This window comes from Sycon ciliatum, chromosome 5 (genome assembly GCF_964019385.1).
Source record: "Sycon ciliatum chromosome 5, ocSycCili1.1, whole genome shotgun sequence".
Taxonomy (NCBI): domain Eukaryota; kingdom Metazoa; phylum Porifera; class Calcarea; order Leucosolenida; family Sycettidae; genus Sycon; species Sycon ciliatum.
The window spans coordinates 35,307,477-35,325,971 of record NC_088647.1 but is presented as its reverse complement, the minus strand read 5'-3'; the positions used below and the strand labels follow the sequence as shown (position 1 = coordinate 35,325,971).

General features: G+C 48.5%; 1 protein-coding gene and 1 non-coding gene across 3 annotated transcripts in view; both read right to left on the bottom strand.

Annotated features, from left to right (window-relative positions):
- Positions 1 to 41: 41 nt before the first annotated feature.
- LOC135818478 (alpha-methylacyl-CoA racemase-like) overlaps positions 42 to 18,495 on the bottom strand; it is a 124,434-nt gene continuing 105,980 nt past the window's right edge. The window contains exons 1-18 of one of the 2 annotated variants that reach the window (XM_065331863.1): positions 18,229 to 18,411; positions 18,071 to 18,134; positions 17,148 to 17,220; positions 16,691 to 16,814; positions 16,263 to 16,324; positions 15,743 to 15,787; positions 15,274 to 15,348; positions 12,867 to 12,896; positions 9,540 to 9,603; positions 9,284 to 9,332; positions 8,830 to 8,889; positions 8,016 to 8,082; positions 6,410 to 6,482; positions 4,213 to 4,276; positions 3,238 to 3,284; positions 2,337 to 2,375; positions 1,915 to 1,985; positions 42 to 1,101 (exon numbers count right to left, since the gene is read on the bottom strand). In XM_065331863.1, the coding sequence (XP_065187935.1) occupies positions 1,042 to 1,101; positions 1,915 to 1,985; positions 2,337 to 2,375; positions 3,238 to 3,284; positions 4,213 to 4,276; positions 6,410 to 6,482; positions 8,016 to 8,082; positions 8,830 to 8,889; positions 9,284 to 9,332; positions 9,540 to 9,603; positions 12,867 to 12,896; positions 15,274 to 15,348; positions 15,743 to 15,787; positions 16,263 to 16,324; positions 16,691 to 16,814; positions 17,148 to 17,220; positions 18,071 to 18,134; positions 18,229 to 18,304 (1,143 nt within the window). In that variant the 5' untranslated portion in view covers positions 18,305 to 18,411 and the 3' untranslated portion in view covers positions 42 to 1,041. Of the gene's footprint in view, positions 1,102 to 1,914; positions 1,986 to 2,336; positions 2,376 to 3,237; positions 3,285 to 4,212; positions 4,277 to 6,409; positions 6,483 to 8,015; positions 8,083 to 8,829; positions 8,890 to 9,283; positions 9,333 to 9,539; positions 9,604 to 12,866; positions 12,897 to 15,273; positions 15,349 to 15,742; positions 15,788 to 16,262; positions 16,325 to 16,690; positions 16,815 to 17,147; positions 17,221 to 18,070; positions 18,135 to 18,228; positions 18,412 to 18,495 lie in introns of those variants that run through there. The other variant, XM_065331864.1, reaches the window with a different exon arrangement.
- On the bottom strand, positions 14,616 to 14,688 carry Trnav-aac (transfer RNA valine (anticodon AAC)). The gene has a single exon. It is a non-coding gene; the product is annotated as a tRNA-Val (tRNA).

Here is an 18,495-nt window from a genome sequence, read left to right as displayed (position 1 = left end):
ATTCATTATAAAACAAGCAGGGACACGGCTGGGACAAGAACTCTGTACAGACTTGTGCCTCATTCATGCTCAGCAGCTCACAACACGGCAAGACACCAACAAGTAAATGGAATCTGTCCACAATGTAGTTACTATACATCGTTCAAGTCGGATAATCTCAAATACTGGGAAATATTATTGGGAAGCTTAGGCAAGGCGAAGCTGTAGAAACGGAAGAAGACCATTCCGGCAATGGGCGTATAATCAAATGCATGCAACCTGAAATAACATTATTAATTTTCTACTTGTACAATCAACAAACTCAGTGGGGTAGGTAATTTGAGACACATGTATTTTATTAAAATACAATTCTATTGTTTAAGGAAACCAGGCGTGAATTCGATAGGTTTCCGACATGGAAGGAACAGAAAGGGAGTTTCAAAGCTGAAAACGATACGGAAAATAGAGTCGTCAGTCCCACAAGATGAGGAGCATCAGATTCTAGAAGGTGCTTTGCGGACGATTATCATGATCATCGGTCCGTAAGTGTGCACACTGGGAAGTTGGGAGTCTTAAAGTTTCTCAGCTGAGGATATACCGGTTGGAAGCTAGCAGGGGAGAGAGAGGATACATAACAACCCAGTGCAGGGTGCTGCTGCTGTTGGTGTTCGTCTCAAGGATCTATTTATATGCTGGGCATACTGGTAGAGATGATACCTGGAAGCAGTTATCCAAGTACATGTAGGTCGATGCTCTGAGCACGGGTCCACTGTAGCTAACATTAAACAACACGCGTTTGCAGTGTGCACACAAGTTGTGCCACAACCCAGTACAGTTCTTTCCACTAACATTGCCTCCACCAGCACCAGCAATCCGGACGCCACAGTCATACACACGTTGACTGCATGCTGCTCCCAGCAGGCAGTCACGCGCAGCTATCAGTCTGCTGACGTTGTCGGCAACACACCAGCTGCACTGTGGGGGTGGACTTCCAGTCATTCTACGCCATACACATCAAGTTCACTGCTGTGAGCTGCAGCCGGAAGAGACTGCGGATCAGGACTACAGCTTTGACATGTCTTTAGTATGAATAGCACCCTGTTGCGATAGCTCGCTGATCTCCTGGACACACGAGAAAGCAGAGAAAAGAGCGGTGAGAAGCGGAACACCTCACAAAAAATGTCACGGTTCGCGTGAGACTTGGTTTTCCACATCCGTAGGAATGCCACCGCCCTCTAGGACCCAATACCTCGCAAGCAAGAACACAATATGGCTTGGAATGTTACAGGACTGGAATGATGCGCGAAGACTCCACATGCAGCTCTCTATAATAGTATGTCAAATAGCCGTCAAAACACACCGAAGACGGTAAGCTACAGGAATATTGCCTTAACAAGCAATGTGTAAACGGCTAGATGGACTGGTCATAGCCTTCCCATTCAAACACCACTGTAAAACATGTAATTTTCGGTGTAACTTTAATTTCGGTGGTTTCGGTACAGAAACCAGGCACCTAAATTTAAATTACACCTAAACGGTACTACAATATGCACTGTATGTGAAGGGAACGCTGGTCACCTAATTCTACATTACACCTGAAACCTGGCAGGTCCCTGGCACCGGAATTTCAATGCACCTAAAATTACATGTTTTACAGTATGTCTGAGCTCCCAGACTGTGCATTGGAGAGCAGTGGCGGTGTATGAATCCAACAGCGCACATGGCCCTACCAACAAAACCTGAGGGAATGGATACGTTGCAAAAGAAGTCTGCCACCTCACCACCAGCTATACTGCCTACTGAAAAGACAAGTTCAGAGAGGAGGCCCTGCGACCTGAATCAGTTACACCAGACAACAACAGTTACTGTGGTTCCATTGTTATTTATTTTGTTAGCGCCTCTTCCAAGTACAATCGCTCAGCATTTAGTACTAACCCGCCGAGAGAACCCAGACTCTGTCAACACCTCCTCCGTGTGTTCGCCCACCATTGGCTGTCGACCATGAGCTGCAGCCGCACAACCAAGGCAACAAAACATGTAGAGAGACGGCGAAGAGACAACAATTTTATGACCGCGATCATCAATAGGATACGCTGAATCGACATGTACACTTTATTCGTGCAATATCAAAATGTGGAAACTCAGTGCAATAACAACAACAACGAAAGTCTCTCCACCATTGCTTCTTTTTTTTCACTGTGCAAATTGATCTGAGCTCGTAGGTCGCAAACAATAACTGGTGTAAACCTTTCTCGGTGTACAGTAGACTTCTGCGGAGTGCAGGATTTCTTTCGCTTTCTCTGCCGCTGGGCATATGAAAACCTCATCCCAAAATATATCACGCAGTCTTTCCTTACCTGGTTTAGCTGCACTGCGGGATAGCACAGGTGCCGGGGCTGGACACACACACACACACACACACACACACACACACACACACACACACACACACACACGCACGCACACACATACGCACACACACACACACACACACACACACACACACACACACACACACACACACACACACACACACACACACACACACACACACACACACACACACACACACACACACACACACACACACACACACACACACACACACACACACACACACACACACACACACACACACACACACACACACACACACACACACACACACACACACACACACACACACACACACACACACACACACACACACACACACACACACACACACACACACACACACACACACACACACACACACACACACACACACACACACACACACACACACACACACACACACACACACACACACACACACACACACACACACACACACACACACACACACACACACACACACACACACACACACACACACACACACACACACACACACACACACACACACACACACACACACACACACACACACACACACACACACACACACACACACACACACACACACACACACACACACACACACACACACACACACACACACACACACACACACACACACACACACACACACACACACACACACACACACACACACACACACACACACACACACACACACAGTCAATAGAAGCTATGAAAATGACAGCATCGCATATACTTCAACCCAAGGGTTGTGAGGCCACTGTTTTGCCACTATAATACAAAGCAAATCAAATGATGGCGGTGCACTAGTAGTTGAATGAAGCCTCTACAAAGGCCTGTACTACTACTAAAGGCCTGTACTACTACTAGTACCTGGCATAGACTCTCCTTCATCATCCGTGAAGTACGTTCCAAGCGCCCTGCAACGCACACCACAAGATGAACATGTACATACAGAAAAATCCGTCAAGGCGAACACCTGTGCCAGAGTGGACCATGTAGTACACCTGTGCCAGAGTGGACCATGTAGTACACGACCGAGTGACAGGGCAAAACTAGGTCAGTCTCTCCGACTCAAAACACAAGTAGTATTCTCAGGGAACAATATTGCACTTAGTGATTGCACGGGAAGAGTCAAGTGACTGTTTATTTCAAGATGACTACGGAAACACAACTAGACAAGACGAACTCAAAACGAAGACTGCTTTTTACACCACAGCAACACGCGCATGCACCAACATGACGTACACACGACGTACACAAAATACCGTAATATATACGGTATGGTAAGTCTATCGATATACGCTACATACAGTATGACACGGTAGAAAGTCCGTCTAGTACAGACCACTACAACCGGGACCAAGGGATGTCAATTGTACTGTTATGAACCTGGATGAGGAGACCACCTGTGCACAGAGACCACCTGTACACAGAGACCACCTGTGCACAGAGACCACTTATGCACAGAGACCACTTGTACACAGAGACCACCTACACAAGGGGACCACATCTTGAAGTTCTCTTGAGCGGTCGGCATAGACAGAATTCACTGTATTATAAACTAAGTCTGACTAAAAGCGTGCGAGAGAGAGAGAGAGAGAGAGAGAGAGAGAGAGAGAGAGAGAGAGAGAGAGAGAGAGAGAGAGAGAGAGAGAGAGAGAGAGATGTACCAGAGGAATCGATGCACAACAAGAGTGTCTATACTTCACTGAAGTAGGGACACACCGATGTTGTTATACTCACAAGTCTGACCCCCCCCCCCATGTACTCACACAGTAACACACACTGTAACGTACACCCCCCCCCCCCCCCCCCACACACACACACATATGCATGGATACTCACTTGTTGTGGGGATGCTCGGCAGCTTCTTCCATGCTAAGCACGGGTGTTACACATGCATCAGTACCTAACACACACACACAGAAGAACAATAGGCAGACAAAGACACGGAGCCTTCGGTCATCCCTACAACGTAATGCTTTCCAAGATTTCAGCCTGCCAGCAAGCATGTTCAGTTTCGTTGTGAGCGCAAGACAACGATTATGAGAACAGAATTGAAATATTTGTTCAGAAAGTGGTGGACATCACGCAACTGCATTGTAAGAATTGAAACATAGGACAGAACTAGGCCAGGTCAAGCTGAACAGTCTCTGAAGATTCCAAACGAACATGCACACATGCACATGTCTACATGTACACACACCTGTCCTATCCTGTCCTGTCCTGTAGAGCCACTACCACTAGGGTCACGTGGGCCCGGAGGGGCAGCAGAGAGAGAGAAAGAGCACGCCACCCGATGGCGCTCCAGACGCGAGACTAGTCGGAACCGGCGAGAGCAGATACACATATGCGGGAACTTGTCCCGTTCTCTGGCCGTTGGTCGGTGGCAGTGCGTTGAACAGCGATGGCGGTTGCGTCCCTGGGTTGAGCGGAAACAACGATTGCAGGTGCCACAGTGAGCATTGCAGCACCTCCGAGCGGTAGTGTCACCGGTGACAACAGCAGCTGGTTCGGTCGGTACTGGGCACGAGGTAGAAGCGGAGCAACGATGCACAGCCAAGCCTCCGCGGCTCCGGAACCAACGATGACACCGAGGGCACTGCCATGCACCTCTCTGCTCCGAAACCGGCTTCTGCCGTTCAGCCGTGCACTTGTGCCTAGCGAGGTCACCCTGACGTGCGAAGTGCCGGGCGCATGTGAAACAAGTCACCGGTGCCGGTACGAGGGGATCCGGGGCGTCCGAGGTGTAAGCCAACCTCCAGTCTGGGCGAGAGTCACAGGCCACTCTGTACCAGTCCGTTTCAAGGTCTCGTGAGCGGAGGTCCTTTACAGCGCAGTCTTTCCACCGCCGACGTGGGCCATGGGCCGGGCGACGAGATGGCAGGGTGCCGAACAGCAACTGTTTGGGCAACCGCACATCGTCCATGCGGGCGACATGGCCTAGCCACTCGAGGCGCCGATGCTGAACCTTGGTGACGATGGTTTCAGAGTCACCCCACCACTCAAGCAGCTGGCTGTTGGATATGTGGTCATCCCAGCAACGATGGCGTGTGATACCCAATATCGACCGCACGCATCGCATGTGGAAAACAGACATGCGACGGAGGTCCTGCTTCAGCGGCGTCCAGCACTCGGAGCCATACAGGAGCAGAGACAGGACACAAGCATTAAACACACAGCGTTTAATATGAAGATCTAAGTTCTTGTTCCGGAAAACAGATTGTTGCAGAGCACCACAAGCCCGGGACGCACTTGCCACCCGAGCGCTGATATCCTGCGAAGATCGGCCGCCACAGTGGATGATACACCCCAGGTACTTGAACTCCGGCACACACTCAATGTCCACACCGGCAAGCTGTATGGGCGCCTGGTCCGCAGCCGTGACGCCAGCTCCCGCAACCAATAACTTGGTTTTGGTCGCGCTCACAGTGAGGCCGAATTCCGAAGCGGTCGAGTTGAACAGGTCCAAGGCAATCTCAGCACCAGCACGCGATGTTGCAAACAGGGAGGAATCGTCCGCGAACTGTGCCTCTAGGGCGGTGGCAGCGGTGTCAGCCCGGCGTGCCTTGCGATATAGTTGACCCTCACCATAGTGGTAGCTGAACTCGAAACCAACGCCAGGAATACCTCTGACCCTCTGTTGCCACTTGGTGACTACTGCCCACATGAAGATGTTGAAGAGGACAGGAGCCATAGTGCAGCCTTGCCGCAAGCCGTTGGTGACGCTAAACGAATCCACGTCTGTGCCACTCACGCGCAATACTGCAGACATCTCATGGTGGAAAGACCGGATTACTGCAAGCATGGGGGGAGGGACACCAGCACGGGAGAGCACCTGCCAGAGGTACTCACGGGGCACACACACACACACACACACACACACACACACACACACACAAACACGCATACACCCACGCACACCCACACCCACCCACACTCCTCTTCTGCATTATTCGCCACCGACAAGGTGGGATCCGAGTCTGGAGTGGTATTTGCCTGGGTTCCCCGATAAAGGTTCTTTCTTCATCGCGCAGCTTACCATCAAAGACTTTGCACCATTCGTCTCGTGTCCGGGAAGCAAACTTCTTGGCAATCGTGTCCTTGACCTGTGGCTACAACAGCAGCAGCAGCAGCAGCAGTAATCACATCAGCGTGTTGTGACAAATACAGGGAACAAGCAATTTTAAAAGGATTTTTTTACAACGGGATAGAGCAATACTGCACCAGGTGCACATCATCAATGACTGGACTTGTCAGTCCCCGCTGCATGCTCTTGCTCACATCGCTCACGACAGAAGTGGATATACTGTATTTTCCGGGGCATTAGCCGCACCGGGGTCTAAGTCGCATCCCCTCCCCCTCCTTTCGGTTCCAAAATTCGTATTTTTGTTGACAATCGGTGTATAAGCTGAATGTCTGATTTTTGAATTTTGGCAACCTAACATAATGGGTATGGGTAATACAAGAAGAAAAACAGAGAGGTTCCCCGCTGTCCAAGAGAGTGCTCAATACCGAGAGCCAGAGTTAGTTCAAACAATAATAAGAGGATGAAAAAAGTGCTTTTACTCTGAGTTTCACGCACTAAGCGATTATCAGAAAACAGGATACAAGAAGTTACCAAAGTCTACAGGCACGACTAAAATTCTACAAAAGTTGCCAAGATTGTCCTTCACTCAGATAAGACGACATGTACACGTAGAAGCTTCGCACTACTACAATCATGGCAATGCTGGATTGCAGTACATGAGAAGAAGTGGAATGATACCATGCATGCCTTTTATACGCATGGGGTGCTGTGCTGCTGGTGGATTCACATCCAGCATTCCACGTCTAAAGCTGTGTTCACAACTGGCGCGTGTACGCGTGAAACCACGCGTTTGTGCGTATTTTTGCTGGCTTTTGGGGCGTCACGCGTACGGAAACGCACCGAAATGGAAATTCCAACATGTTGGAATTTTCAGCGCGTATCAGGCGCGTATTAGCGTACATGCCAGTCACTTTGACTGGCGGAGTCAAAACATTAGTACTCGAAGGTGTCGCACGCGCTAAATACGACTCGGATTGCTCTTTTTTTGTGAAAGCCTGAGCGCGCGTTTGGGCACGCATGAACCGCAAGCGTACCGCGTCCGCGCGCCAGTTGGGAACACAGCTTAAGTTGCAAGAGCGATTTTGATTTTTTTATGTGTTTCAAAGCGCGGCTAACACCCCAGACAATACGGTAGGTCTCGCATGCATGTTTTCGATTTCTCTTGATCGACGGATGTGCGGCCACTCCTGGTTATGGGTTGTACGTACATACACACACAGAGCGATACTACCGACAGCGATGGAAAAGAACCTGGCCACAGTCACCAACCAAGGAACCAGCCTATCACGCGGTCACTGAAAGCAGTTGCTCGCGGGACCAGCAACATTGTGCATTGAGCAGACCGGGGTGATTTCGCGCAGGTTCACCGCGTGGAAGGCTCGACATGCTAGCCGTGTGTAATTGTGAGTCTGTCAGGTGCCAGCCAAGTCAGCAGGAAGTGCGAGCACTACACTGAGAGTAGCCAACTTCTCTGACAATACTGCCGAATATGCCACAACTCGGTTCGTAACACAAAAAGAAAAAATTAAATCGTGATAGATTACAGTCAAGAACTAACCCAGTCGTCCAATGAGACTTGAGGAGGCAGTGATTCCGGATCAATCTCCAAGCCCTTGATCAGCTCTCTGTGAGAGCACAAGAACAAAGCAAGACGTTAACACACACTACGGGGTCATTGCAAACAGGAGAAAACCAGACATACGGTAAAGGAAAACGGCCTGGCAAGGCACAAGGCGAACAATACCAAACTGTATTATCGGAAAATGAAATGCACCAAGAACAGCGTACGACAACTGACGCAGAAAGAGGAGAGAGAGAGAGAGAGAGAGAGAGAGAGAGGGCGAGAGAGAGAGGGCGAGAGAGAGAGAGAGAGAGAGAGAGAGAGAGAGAGAGAGAGAGAGAGAGAGAAAGAGAGAGTAAGTTACATTTATAAAGACAGGTAAGTCTAACAAATGAGGACTGAGACCTCTACAACAGGGTTTTTACGCCTGAAAGCAGGTGCATGATTTAACAAGCAGGTTGTCAGTCTAGATTTTATGCGAGAGAGAGAGAGAGAGAGAGAGAGAGAGAGAGAGAGAGAGAGAGAGAGAGAGAGAGAGGCGAGAGAGAGTGCGAGAGAGAGAGAGAAAGAGAGAGACCCCAATGAGTGAACATGGAAGAACAAAGACACCGCAGTGAAACCACCGGACAAGACTACACAATCTACAGGAATGTCCGGGATAGTTATGTGCAGACAGTTTCTGTTATGCTGAACCGTCAAAAAGGTTATCAACGTTCTGATATGAAGACTGAATACCTCAACAAACAGACAAGAAGCACAAGACACAAACTCCCACAAGCATTCACCCAGTAGATCCCACCACTTGACTTACTTGTAGAATTGGCCCTCAATAGCACCGACCGCCATGTGCTGGCCATCGCTCGTCACAAATCTGCATAGTGTAAGCACAGGAGAGAGAGACACACACAGTAGCACAAGCCATGGTCACCAACGACACTGTCTTTGATCTTCTGCTAGCACATCCCCAGCTGCCCCTTCATAGGGGATTTCAAGATGGTACGCACACAAAGCACGCACACAGCAAGTCGACACACACAACATCATAAACTGGCTTTCAGTATGTTCCTAACCACATTAAAAGGAGTGACGACATCAGATCAAGTCCAAAAAAAATTCAAGAGATCACGTTTCTAAAAGTTGGTTTCGATTATTGAGTGTTCTGCGATGGTAAACTCAACTTAGTTTTCACTCCTGAAAGACAGACATAAACAGACTTCTCTGGAGTAGCCATACAGCAATAAAGAAGGGCAGATGCCAAGACTTACGTATCGTAGAATGGAGCTCCAGTATCAAGGAAATTCTGACCCCGTTCCCCTGCAACACAGTAGAAAGAGAGAGAGAGAGAGAGAGAGAGAGAGAGAGAGAGATAGAGAGAGAGAAAGAGAGAGAGGGAGAGAGAGAGAGAATGTGTGTTACTTTAGCATGCCACGTTTAATGCCTCACAGATCTAAAAACCCGACAAGTGCAGTACCCATATCTTCCCACAGGTCTGTACACATCTTGCAGACAGTCTATACGTACCTGTCCAGAGACCAAGGTTCTGACTTGTCTTCAGGAACGTGCCGATATATGCTGCCCCTTGTACCTATTCACGCCATGCAGCAGGGGGGGGGGGGGGGGGGAGGGAGGGAGGGAGAGAGAGAGAGAGAGAGATAGAGAGAGAGAGAGAAAGAGAGAGAGAGAGAGAGAGAGAGAGAGAGACAAGACAAGATTTATCGTACACCATGATGTCGCCACCATGAATGCTGTTCATTAGCGTTACACAAGATAGTCACACCAGTGTACTATTATATATAAAGGACTCTAATTTCAGAAATTATAGGTGCTCAATATTTTCGGTATGAGGGCAGAAGGCCAGGTTAGGTGAGCAGAAATTTTAGGTACAGAGAAGCAGTTCCCTATTGGATTATGTGTGTTAGTGTTTGTTCAGTGTATTGAAATTTTAGGTATGAAACAGATGCACCGAAAGTACCGAAAATAAAAGTACACCGAAAATTTGTGAAATTACAGTACTTGCACACCCACACATAACGTGGGATGTGGAAGTAATATCATCATGATCTTGTTGCATCATACATGGATCAGAACTATAGTTATGTACTTGTGGACAAGAACAGGCAGTGGTGCAATATCGACTAGAAAAATTGCCATGGCTTTCATACAAGATGTACCTCTTCAGCTCTATTTTTATGTTGTACTGACGGAGACCTGCCGGCTAGCTGTCCGGAGATGGAGTAGTTATTTTACACATAAGTTTACATGGGAAGATGGGGGATTCTGGCAAGAATACAAAACCAAGAATAAGTGCCTGTGATCTTTTTTTTCTATGGGTCAGCTGCACGGCGCGCTGCCTTCGTTACGTCATGTAGCAACATCCACATACTGCGGAAATCAAATTGTCTTTGCTACGCTTGGAGGCCAACTTTCGGACTGAACTGAAGTTTGTGCACGCACACTCTAACGATCGGGCTGGGATTGGAACGAATCAAACAAAAGCTGATGTGCTGGCATGAGACTGAGAGTTGGTGTTGTTTTCATGTGTATAAGTACAGGGTGTGATGCAAGCAAGCTTACACGTAATGAAGACAGTGCGCCGAGCACTGAACTATGATCACCGTTGTACATTCTTGGTTCCGGGTGTACAGTAAACCTGTGACTAACGACCACCCCTCGGGGCCGGAGAAAGCGGTCTTTAGTGGCAGGTGGTCCTTAGTTAGAGGTTTGCACTGCACAACCATATACGAATGTGAGACCGTCCGTGCCTGGCAAAGTGGTCTGTAGTAGCAGGCTGGTCGCTAGTCACGGTGGTCTTTAGTTACAGGTTTTACTGTAGTACCAGGCTGGTCGCTAGTCACGGTGGTCTTTAGTTACAGGTTTTACTGCAGTACCAGGCTGGTCGCTAGTCACGGTGGTCTTTAGTTACAGGTTTTACTGTAGTACCAGGCTGGTCGCTAGTCACGGTGGTCTTTAGTTACAGGTTTTACTGTAGTACCAGGCTGGTCGCTAGTCACGGTGGTCTTTAGTTACAGGTTTTACTGTAGTAGCAGGCTGGTCGCTAGTCACGGTGGTCTTTAGTTACAGGTTTTATTGTAGTACCAGGCTGGTCGCTAGTCACGGTGGTCTTTAGTTACAGGTTTTACTGTAGTAGCAGGCTGGTCGCTAGTCACGGTGGTCTTTAGTTACAGGTTTTACTGTAGTACCAGGCTGGTCGCTAGTCACGGTGGTCTTTAGTTACAGGTTTTACTGTAGTACCAGGCTGGTCGCTAGTCACGGTGGTCTTTAGTTACAGGTTTTACTGTAGTACCAGGCTGGTCGCTAGTCACGGTGGTCTTTAGTTACAGGTTTTACTGTAGTACCAGGCTGGTCGCTAGTCACGGTGGTCTTTAGTTACAGGTTTTACTGTAGTACCAGGCTGGTCGCTAGTCACGGTGGTCTTTAGTTACAGGTTTTACTGTAGTACCAGGCTGGTCGCTAGTCACGGTGGTCTTTAGTTACAGGTTTTACTGTAGTACCAGGCTGGTCGCTAGTCACGGTGGTCTTTAGTTACAGGTTTTACTGTAGTACCAGGCTGGTCGCTAGTCACGGTGGTCTTTAGTTACAGGTTTTACTGTAGTACCAGGCTGGTCGCTAGTCAGGGTGGTCTTTAGTTACAGGTTTTACTGTAGTACCAGGCTGGTCGCTAGTCACGGTGGTCTTTAGTTACAGGTTTTACTGTAGTACCAGGCTGGTCGCTAGTCACGGTGGTCTTTAGTTACAGGTTTTACTGTAGCACCAGGCTGGTCGCTAGTCACGGTGGTCTTTAGTTACAGGTTTTACTGTAGTAGCAGGCTGGTCGCTAGTCACGGTGGTCTTTAGTTACAGGTTTTACTGTAGTACCAGGCTGGTCGCTAGTCACGGTGGTCTTTAGTTACAGGTTTTACTGTAGTACCAGGCTGGTCGCTAGTCACGGTGGTCTTTAGTTACAGGTTTTACTGTAGTACCAGGCTGGTCGCTAGTCACGGTGGTCTTTAGTTACAGGTTTTACTGTAGTACCAGGCTGGTCGCTAGTCACGGTGGTCTTTAGTTACAGGTTTTACTGTAGTACCAGGCTGGTCGCTAGTCACGGTGGTCTTTAGTTACAGGTTTTACTGTAGTACCAGGCTGGTCGCTAGTCACGGTGGTCTTTAGTTACAGGTTTTACTGTAGTACCAGGCTGGTCGCTAGTCACGGTGGTCTTTAGTTACAGGTTTTACTGTAGTACCAGGCTGGTCGCTAGTCACGGTGGTCTTTAGTTACAGGTTTTACTGTAGTACCAGGCTGGTCGCTAGTCACGGTGGTCTTTAGTTACAGGTTTTACTGTAGTACCAGGCTGGTCGCTAGTCACGGTGGTCTTTAGTTACAGGTTTTACTGTAGTACCAGGCTGGTCGCTAGTCACGGTGGTCTTTAGTTACAGGTTTTACTGTAGTACCAGGCTGGTCGCTAGTCACGGTGGTCTATAGTTACAGGTTTTACTGTAGTACCAGGCTGGTCGCTAGTCACGGTGGTCTATAGTTACAGGTTTTACTGTAGTACCAGGCTGGTCGCTAGTCACGGTGGTCTTTAGTTACAGGTTTTACTGTAGTACCAGGCTGGTCGCTAGTCACGGTGGTCTTTAGTTACAGGTTTTACTGTAGTACCAGGCTGGTCGCTAGTCACGGTGGTCTTTAGTTACAGGTTTTACTGTAGTACCAGGCTGGTCGCTAGTCACGGTGGTCTTTAGTTACAGGTTTTACTCTACATGTATTGCACTGTAGCTTATCCCCCTTCCAGCTCTCATTGGGTTCCTCTCGGCATACAGGACATGAGAGGGAGGGCGGCCGGGCACTTACCATGGAGGCGTCAATAACCTGTCCCTTGCCCTGGAGAGAAACACAAACGCAAGTAAAACACGGAGCAGTCAGCGCTGGTCCACGTCACAATGAGCGGCAATTCGAAGGGAGCGAGCGAGGCTGTGTTTACATGAGAGTTTTGAAGCCGGGTTGAGTTCGACCCGGGTCCAGTCTTAACCCGCCATGAGCACAGATTGACTGGAGCATTCATATGATGCACTGGGCAGTCTTCTCTCCTCTCGCTATAAACTCTCTTCTTAAAGGGGAAGTATACCCTAAAATCAAATTTTCACCAGTTGTAGTCTTCGGGGTGCTGAGTCGAATGGTCTTGGTCAGAGGAAGCTGAGACGCTCCCTTCCTTCTTTATTCCCAATCGAACTCGCGCACTTCCACCGAAACTGGGTGACTGCGCCCTACTAGATGGGGATTTGTATGCAAAATGTCACTAAAAGCGCCATTTCGTTCTTATAAAAGCACGGATGACCGCGATTGGCCCATATGTTGTAGTCTTTTGGACGCTGAGTCGACTGGTTTTGGTCCGAAAAGGCTGCGATGCAGCGTTCCTCCTTTATTCCCAATCGAACATGGTTGAACAAGCGGTCACGTGCTCCTGCGTACACCAGTCACCTGGTCACCATGCCTGCAGGGTACAACTTACTAGCCTGTTTGACCTTTTTTGGGTGCAGTCCTGTCACTCGAGTTGAACTCGAGTTGAACCTTGGTGTGAAAGTTGTCGCCTGCTGGCGCGGTGACCAGGTGATTTGGGCACCCAGGAGCACGTGACCGCTTGTTCAACCATGTTCGATTGGGAATAAAGGAGGAACGCTGCATCGCAGCCTTTTCGGACCAAAACCAGTCGACTCAGTGTCCAAAAGACTACAACATATGGGCCAATCGCGGTCATCCGTGCTTTTATAAGAACGAAATGGCGCTTTTAGTGACATTTTGCATACAAATCCCCATCTAGCAGGGCGCAGTCACCCAGTTTCGGTGGAAGTGCGCGAGTTCGATTGGGATTCAAGTAGGAAGGGAGCGTCTCAGCTTCCTCGGACCAAGACCATTCGACTCAGCACCTAGAAGACTACAACTGGTGAAAATTTGATTTTAGGGTATACTTCCCCTTTAACGCATGATGCACAAGCTCGTGGTAACGCTCAGACCACAGGTCGGCGTTGTTGGCTTGCATCACCAGCACAGGTTGCTTCTTGGAGACCATACTCTTCCCATTGTTGTGTGGTTCTGTTGCTTCTCTCCCCCTCTTCTTCCGAGTAGGTTGTGTTTTCAGTAAAAAAGAAAACAGACCTTAAACCTGGATTGAAAATTCTCCACACACAGCCTGAGAATCAATAGCTCTCAAGTCAAGGATAAGAAAAAAAAAATTAGGGATGAAACGATTACACCGATTACTCGGAACTTACTCGTTATCTCTGTGATCGCTACTCGTTATGCTGTCATCGAGTATGCAGTACTTGTACATGTGCAGTGTACATGTGCATAGTACTAGCTAAGTCGCACTGTCTGCAAAGTCAACTCCAGCACGCGTCATCCAAGGTGACAAAATTCACACCTTTTTCTAGGCACCTTCGCACTTTTGGGATCCAGTGTGTCATGCACATATTCCCCGGAGACCAGTAAAATTTATTTGTCATACAAATTCAGCATACTCGTTTTATGATAACTCGATCGTTAATAATAAACGGTACTCGATAAGAAGAAATGGATGATCGTTTCATCCCTAAAAAAAAGAGATGTTTCCACCCGGGATCGAACCGGGGACCTTTCGCGTGTTAGGCGAACGTGATAACCGCTACACTATGGAAACAGCTACTGGATACGGAAACACACCTTGAGGACTTGAGTTGGTGCAAAGTTATTATGCCAATGGGGGGGGGGGGGGGGGGGGGGGGGGGAGGGCTGAAACCTCAATACAAGTACCGTAAAGTACCGCCAGAGCGCCCCGTCTCGCGAGAGCGCCCCACCTTGATTTTACAGCCAAGGAAGAAAATCGTATGGCAGAATGCTACTAAGTTTGTACGATGTGAGAACCTTCGTGTACTAAGGTCACACTTGGTATGCTTTTATGTGGAGCTCGAAGGTAAACTGGGTACGGATTGACTGCACAATGTGCAATGTTTGTACAAGGTCCGTGACGTATGACCTACAGACAGGAATCCACCTCCACATTGCGGCCACGAAAGGACGAGATGGTGGGGCGCTCTGGCGGTACTTTACGGTACTCTCACAATCTGTCCTTCATCCTAACTAAAGAACTGAGGGTAGCTGCTATTTCTACACCATCTACCATTTATACTATCGGCATCTATCACTTGCCAAAATCGCGCTTGGACATGTAGTACAACGATGAGTTTAACTCCCCCATCGTGAGAATACAGATTAGAAACCTTACTGACTGTGCTCTCTCCAGTAAAGCCATAGTAATACCCAGGGCACACATCAGACCACCACCGGCAAAGTCAGCTAGCTGCACATCGAGACAACAACACACACACATAGCAAATGAAGATCCGTCCAGAACAGCAGCTAGTGTGGGCGGACCGGTATGCAGGAACTGACCAAAAACTCTGCTGCTTAGCATGAAGCCTACTGCTGGCTGGGTGTGCAAGGGCATGTGTTTGCACAGTGTTTGCACAGTGCATACACATGCGGACAAGGCAGTCGAAATGCGACCCATTCCCTCTCTCCCTGACGCCTGGGACTAAGTGGAAGCAAAAGGGCCCTGGAGAATGCGCATTGAAACACCAGTTGAACGTGAGAATCAGACACGCACAGCACAGCGACTATGATTGAATAGCACCAGCAGCCAATATGGCATTGCTACGACCAAGGCAATGTAGTGAATAGCTCTCTCACCGTACCAGGTTAATGGGTGGTGTTGGCTTCTCACCATGCCGACCAAGCATCTACATAGAAGAGAGACACAGGTTGAAAGCACGCACACGCATGTACAAAGCCAGGATAAAATTGAACACAAGTTGCATGGTGGCAGGCAGCCCAATATCGTACATTCCGTAATGTCGTGTATTAAAGCCGGGTTTACTCTTGTAGAAGCCGATGTCAGGGCTAGGCTTCTATTCACATCAGGTGTATATTCAAACCAGGTATTTCTATGTGTGTCAACACTAAAACCAGGCTTTTGGGCCAACAGTGTATCTTGAAAATCAGGCTTGTATTCAAAACAGGCTTTTATATGAGACGGGCTTTAGCACCAGACACTGCGGTATACTACAGTACATTATGTCAAATGTCAGGACATCTCCAACAAAAGAACCAACAGAGCGACGAGGGAAAAACTGGAAACAAGCGGGAAAAGGCGGGCTTCTGGGGCAGGCACGCATGCCCCCCCCCCCCCCCACACACACACACTTATGAACTCACAGATAGCATGCCAGACATTGACAAGTAATTGATATCATGACCAGCCATTTGGGAAAAGACACCTGCATGGCAAAGACAAAACGCAAAGCAACAAACACAGATTTACATACTTAGGTGAAAGAGAAAGAAGAAAGAAAGCCCTTGATTAAAAACACAATCGTACATGTCAAGACTATAGAGCTTGTATTCTGCGAACGCATACTGTAAGAGATGAAAGTGTGACAAGTCTAAAGTTTAACGATTTGCAAGATTTCCCCACTTAGCAGGCCCAAAGTTTCACCTCTCTCTCTTCCCTCTCCATCTCTCTCTCTCTCTCTCTCTCTCTCTCTCTCTCTCTCTCTCTCTCTCTCTCTCTCTCTCTCTCTCTCTCTCTCTCTCTCCCACCCTGTTATAGATTCGACTCTTACAGTAGCAGAAGAAAGACTAACCTTTCTGACCAAAGCCGGTTAGCCTGGCATAGATCAAGCGCTTGTTCTCTTGCATAAGCTCTGCAGGTCCCAGGCCCATCTTCTCCATTACACCAGGACGATACGGCTCGAGAACGACATCTGCCTGCACAGCGCGCGCGCACACACACACACACACACACACGCGTACACACACACACGCACACACACGCACACACACACGTGCGCGCACACACATACACATACACCCACACACACGCACATACACACAAACACACACACACACACACCAGCACAAGATGCCACACATACAATGATACCACCATACTAGGGTTTCCAGTAAAAAGGCTATCCTTTAGAGACTATTCCCCCCCCCCCCCCCCCCCCCCCAGGAAAATACAACATGTTGCTATTGTACTTGTAAAATCTACTGCATGCACCACTACTACCCGCCCTGTGCACACAGAAAGTCACTCACGGTTTTGCACAGTCGGCGAACAACTTCGACTCCAGATTTCTCCTTCAGATTGACAGCAATCGAACGTTTACCTCTGAAATGGTTTGTCAATGCCACGATTGACCATCAAACGTGAGGATACATATAGAAAACACATAAGCAGAGAGAGAAAGAGAGAGAGAGAGAGAGAGAGAGAGAGAGACAGAGAGAGAGAAAGAGAGAGAGAAAGAGAGAGAGATGGAAAGAGAGAGAGAGAGAGAGAGAGAGAGACAGAGGGAGAGACAGAGAAAGAGACAGAGAGACAGACAGAGAGAGAGACAGAGAGAGAGAGAGAGAGAGAGAGACAGAGAGAGAAAGAGAGACAGAGAGAGAGAGAGAGAGAATTATGCACATGCATATCTGAAATACATTTCTGTCATTTTGATATGCATATTTGCATACTAAATGTCAAAATCAGGTTTAGTGACAGATCGAATATAGCGACATTTGTCTTCTCCCGAAGGAGTGTCGTTATATCCAATCTCCACTGTACTTCAAAACTACATGTAACTACAAGCTAGGAGGGGTAGTACGGCAGCTCCTCACAAGGCAGAGGGCGCACCGCAAGGAACAGTTCTCCAGACTACAACGACAAGCTGGTTGGTAGGGCCTTGGTCAGCATGGCTATATGAATCGGTACGTCAGTGTCCCTCGTTCAGAGCATCTTCATTGAGGAGAACGGGGTGGGGTCTGTGTGCGTGGTGGCGGTGGTGGTGGTGGAGGAGGTGGGGTGTGTTTCTGTACGTGTGTGTGTGTGTATGTGTGTGTGTTTGATATTTCGTGAGAGGATTGTGGTAGCCGCCTTGTGCCAACCTGTCGTGCCCACTACGTCACCCCACATAAAGCTAAGAAGCAAGTATCCCAGCACAATGACTTATGTCCATGTGCAGTAAGTATGGTGGTACCTTGCCAATGTATCCAGTGTGTGTTCCTGTGGACGATCTACACGTATGACAGTAGCGCCAAAGTCTGCACATATAGAATTGTTGGAATCCCATCGGCAGAAACAGAACACTCAGCCCACGAACGTTTCGCCTTTTCCAGGAGTCAACAATGAACTGACCAGCCAAAATCATCCCACAAAACGGCGCTGGGGCGAGCCCCGCCATCTCCAGCACCTTGACTCCACGCAGCGCCATTCTACCGCTACCTCCTGGAGCTTGCCAAGCACGATCAGGAAGAGAAACAGCTGTCTACTAGTAGTAGTAGGAAGGGTGGGAATACTTCAAAATTAGCCCTCCCAAACAAAATTTATTGTTTTTCCTTTCGCCCAATTTTATGACCTCACGTTTTGAAAGCGACGACGTCATGAAAATCAGCCGACGTCGTC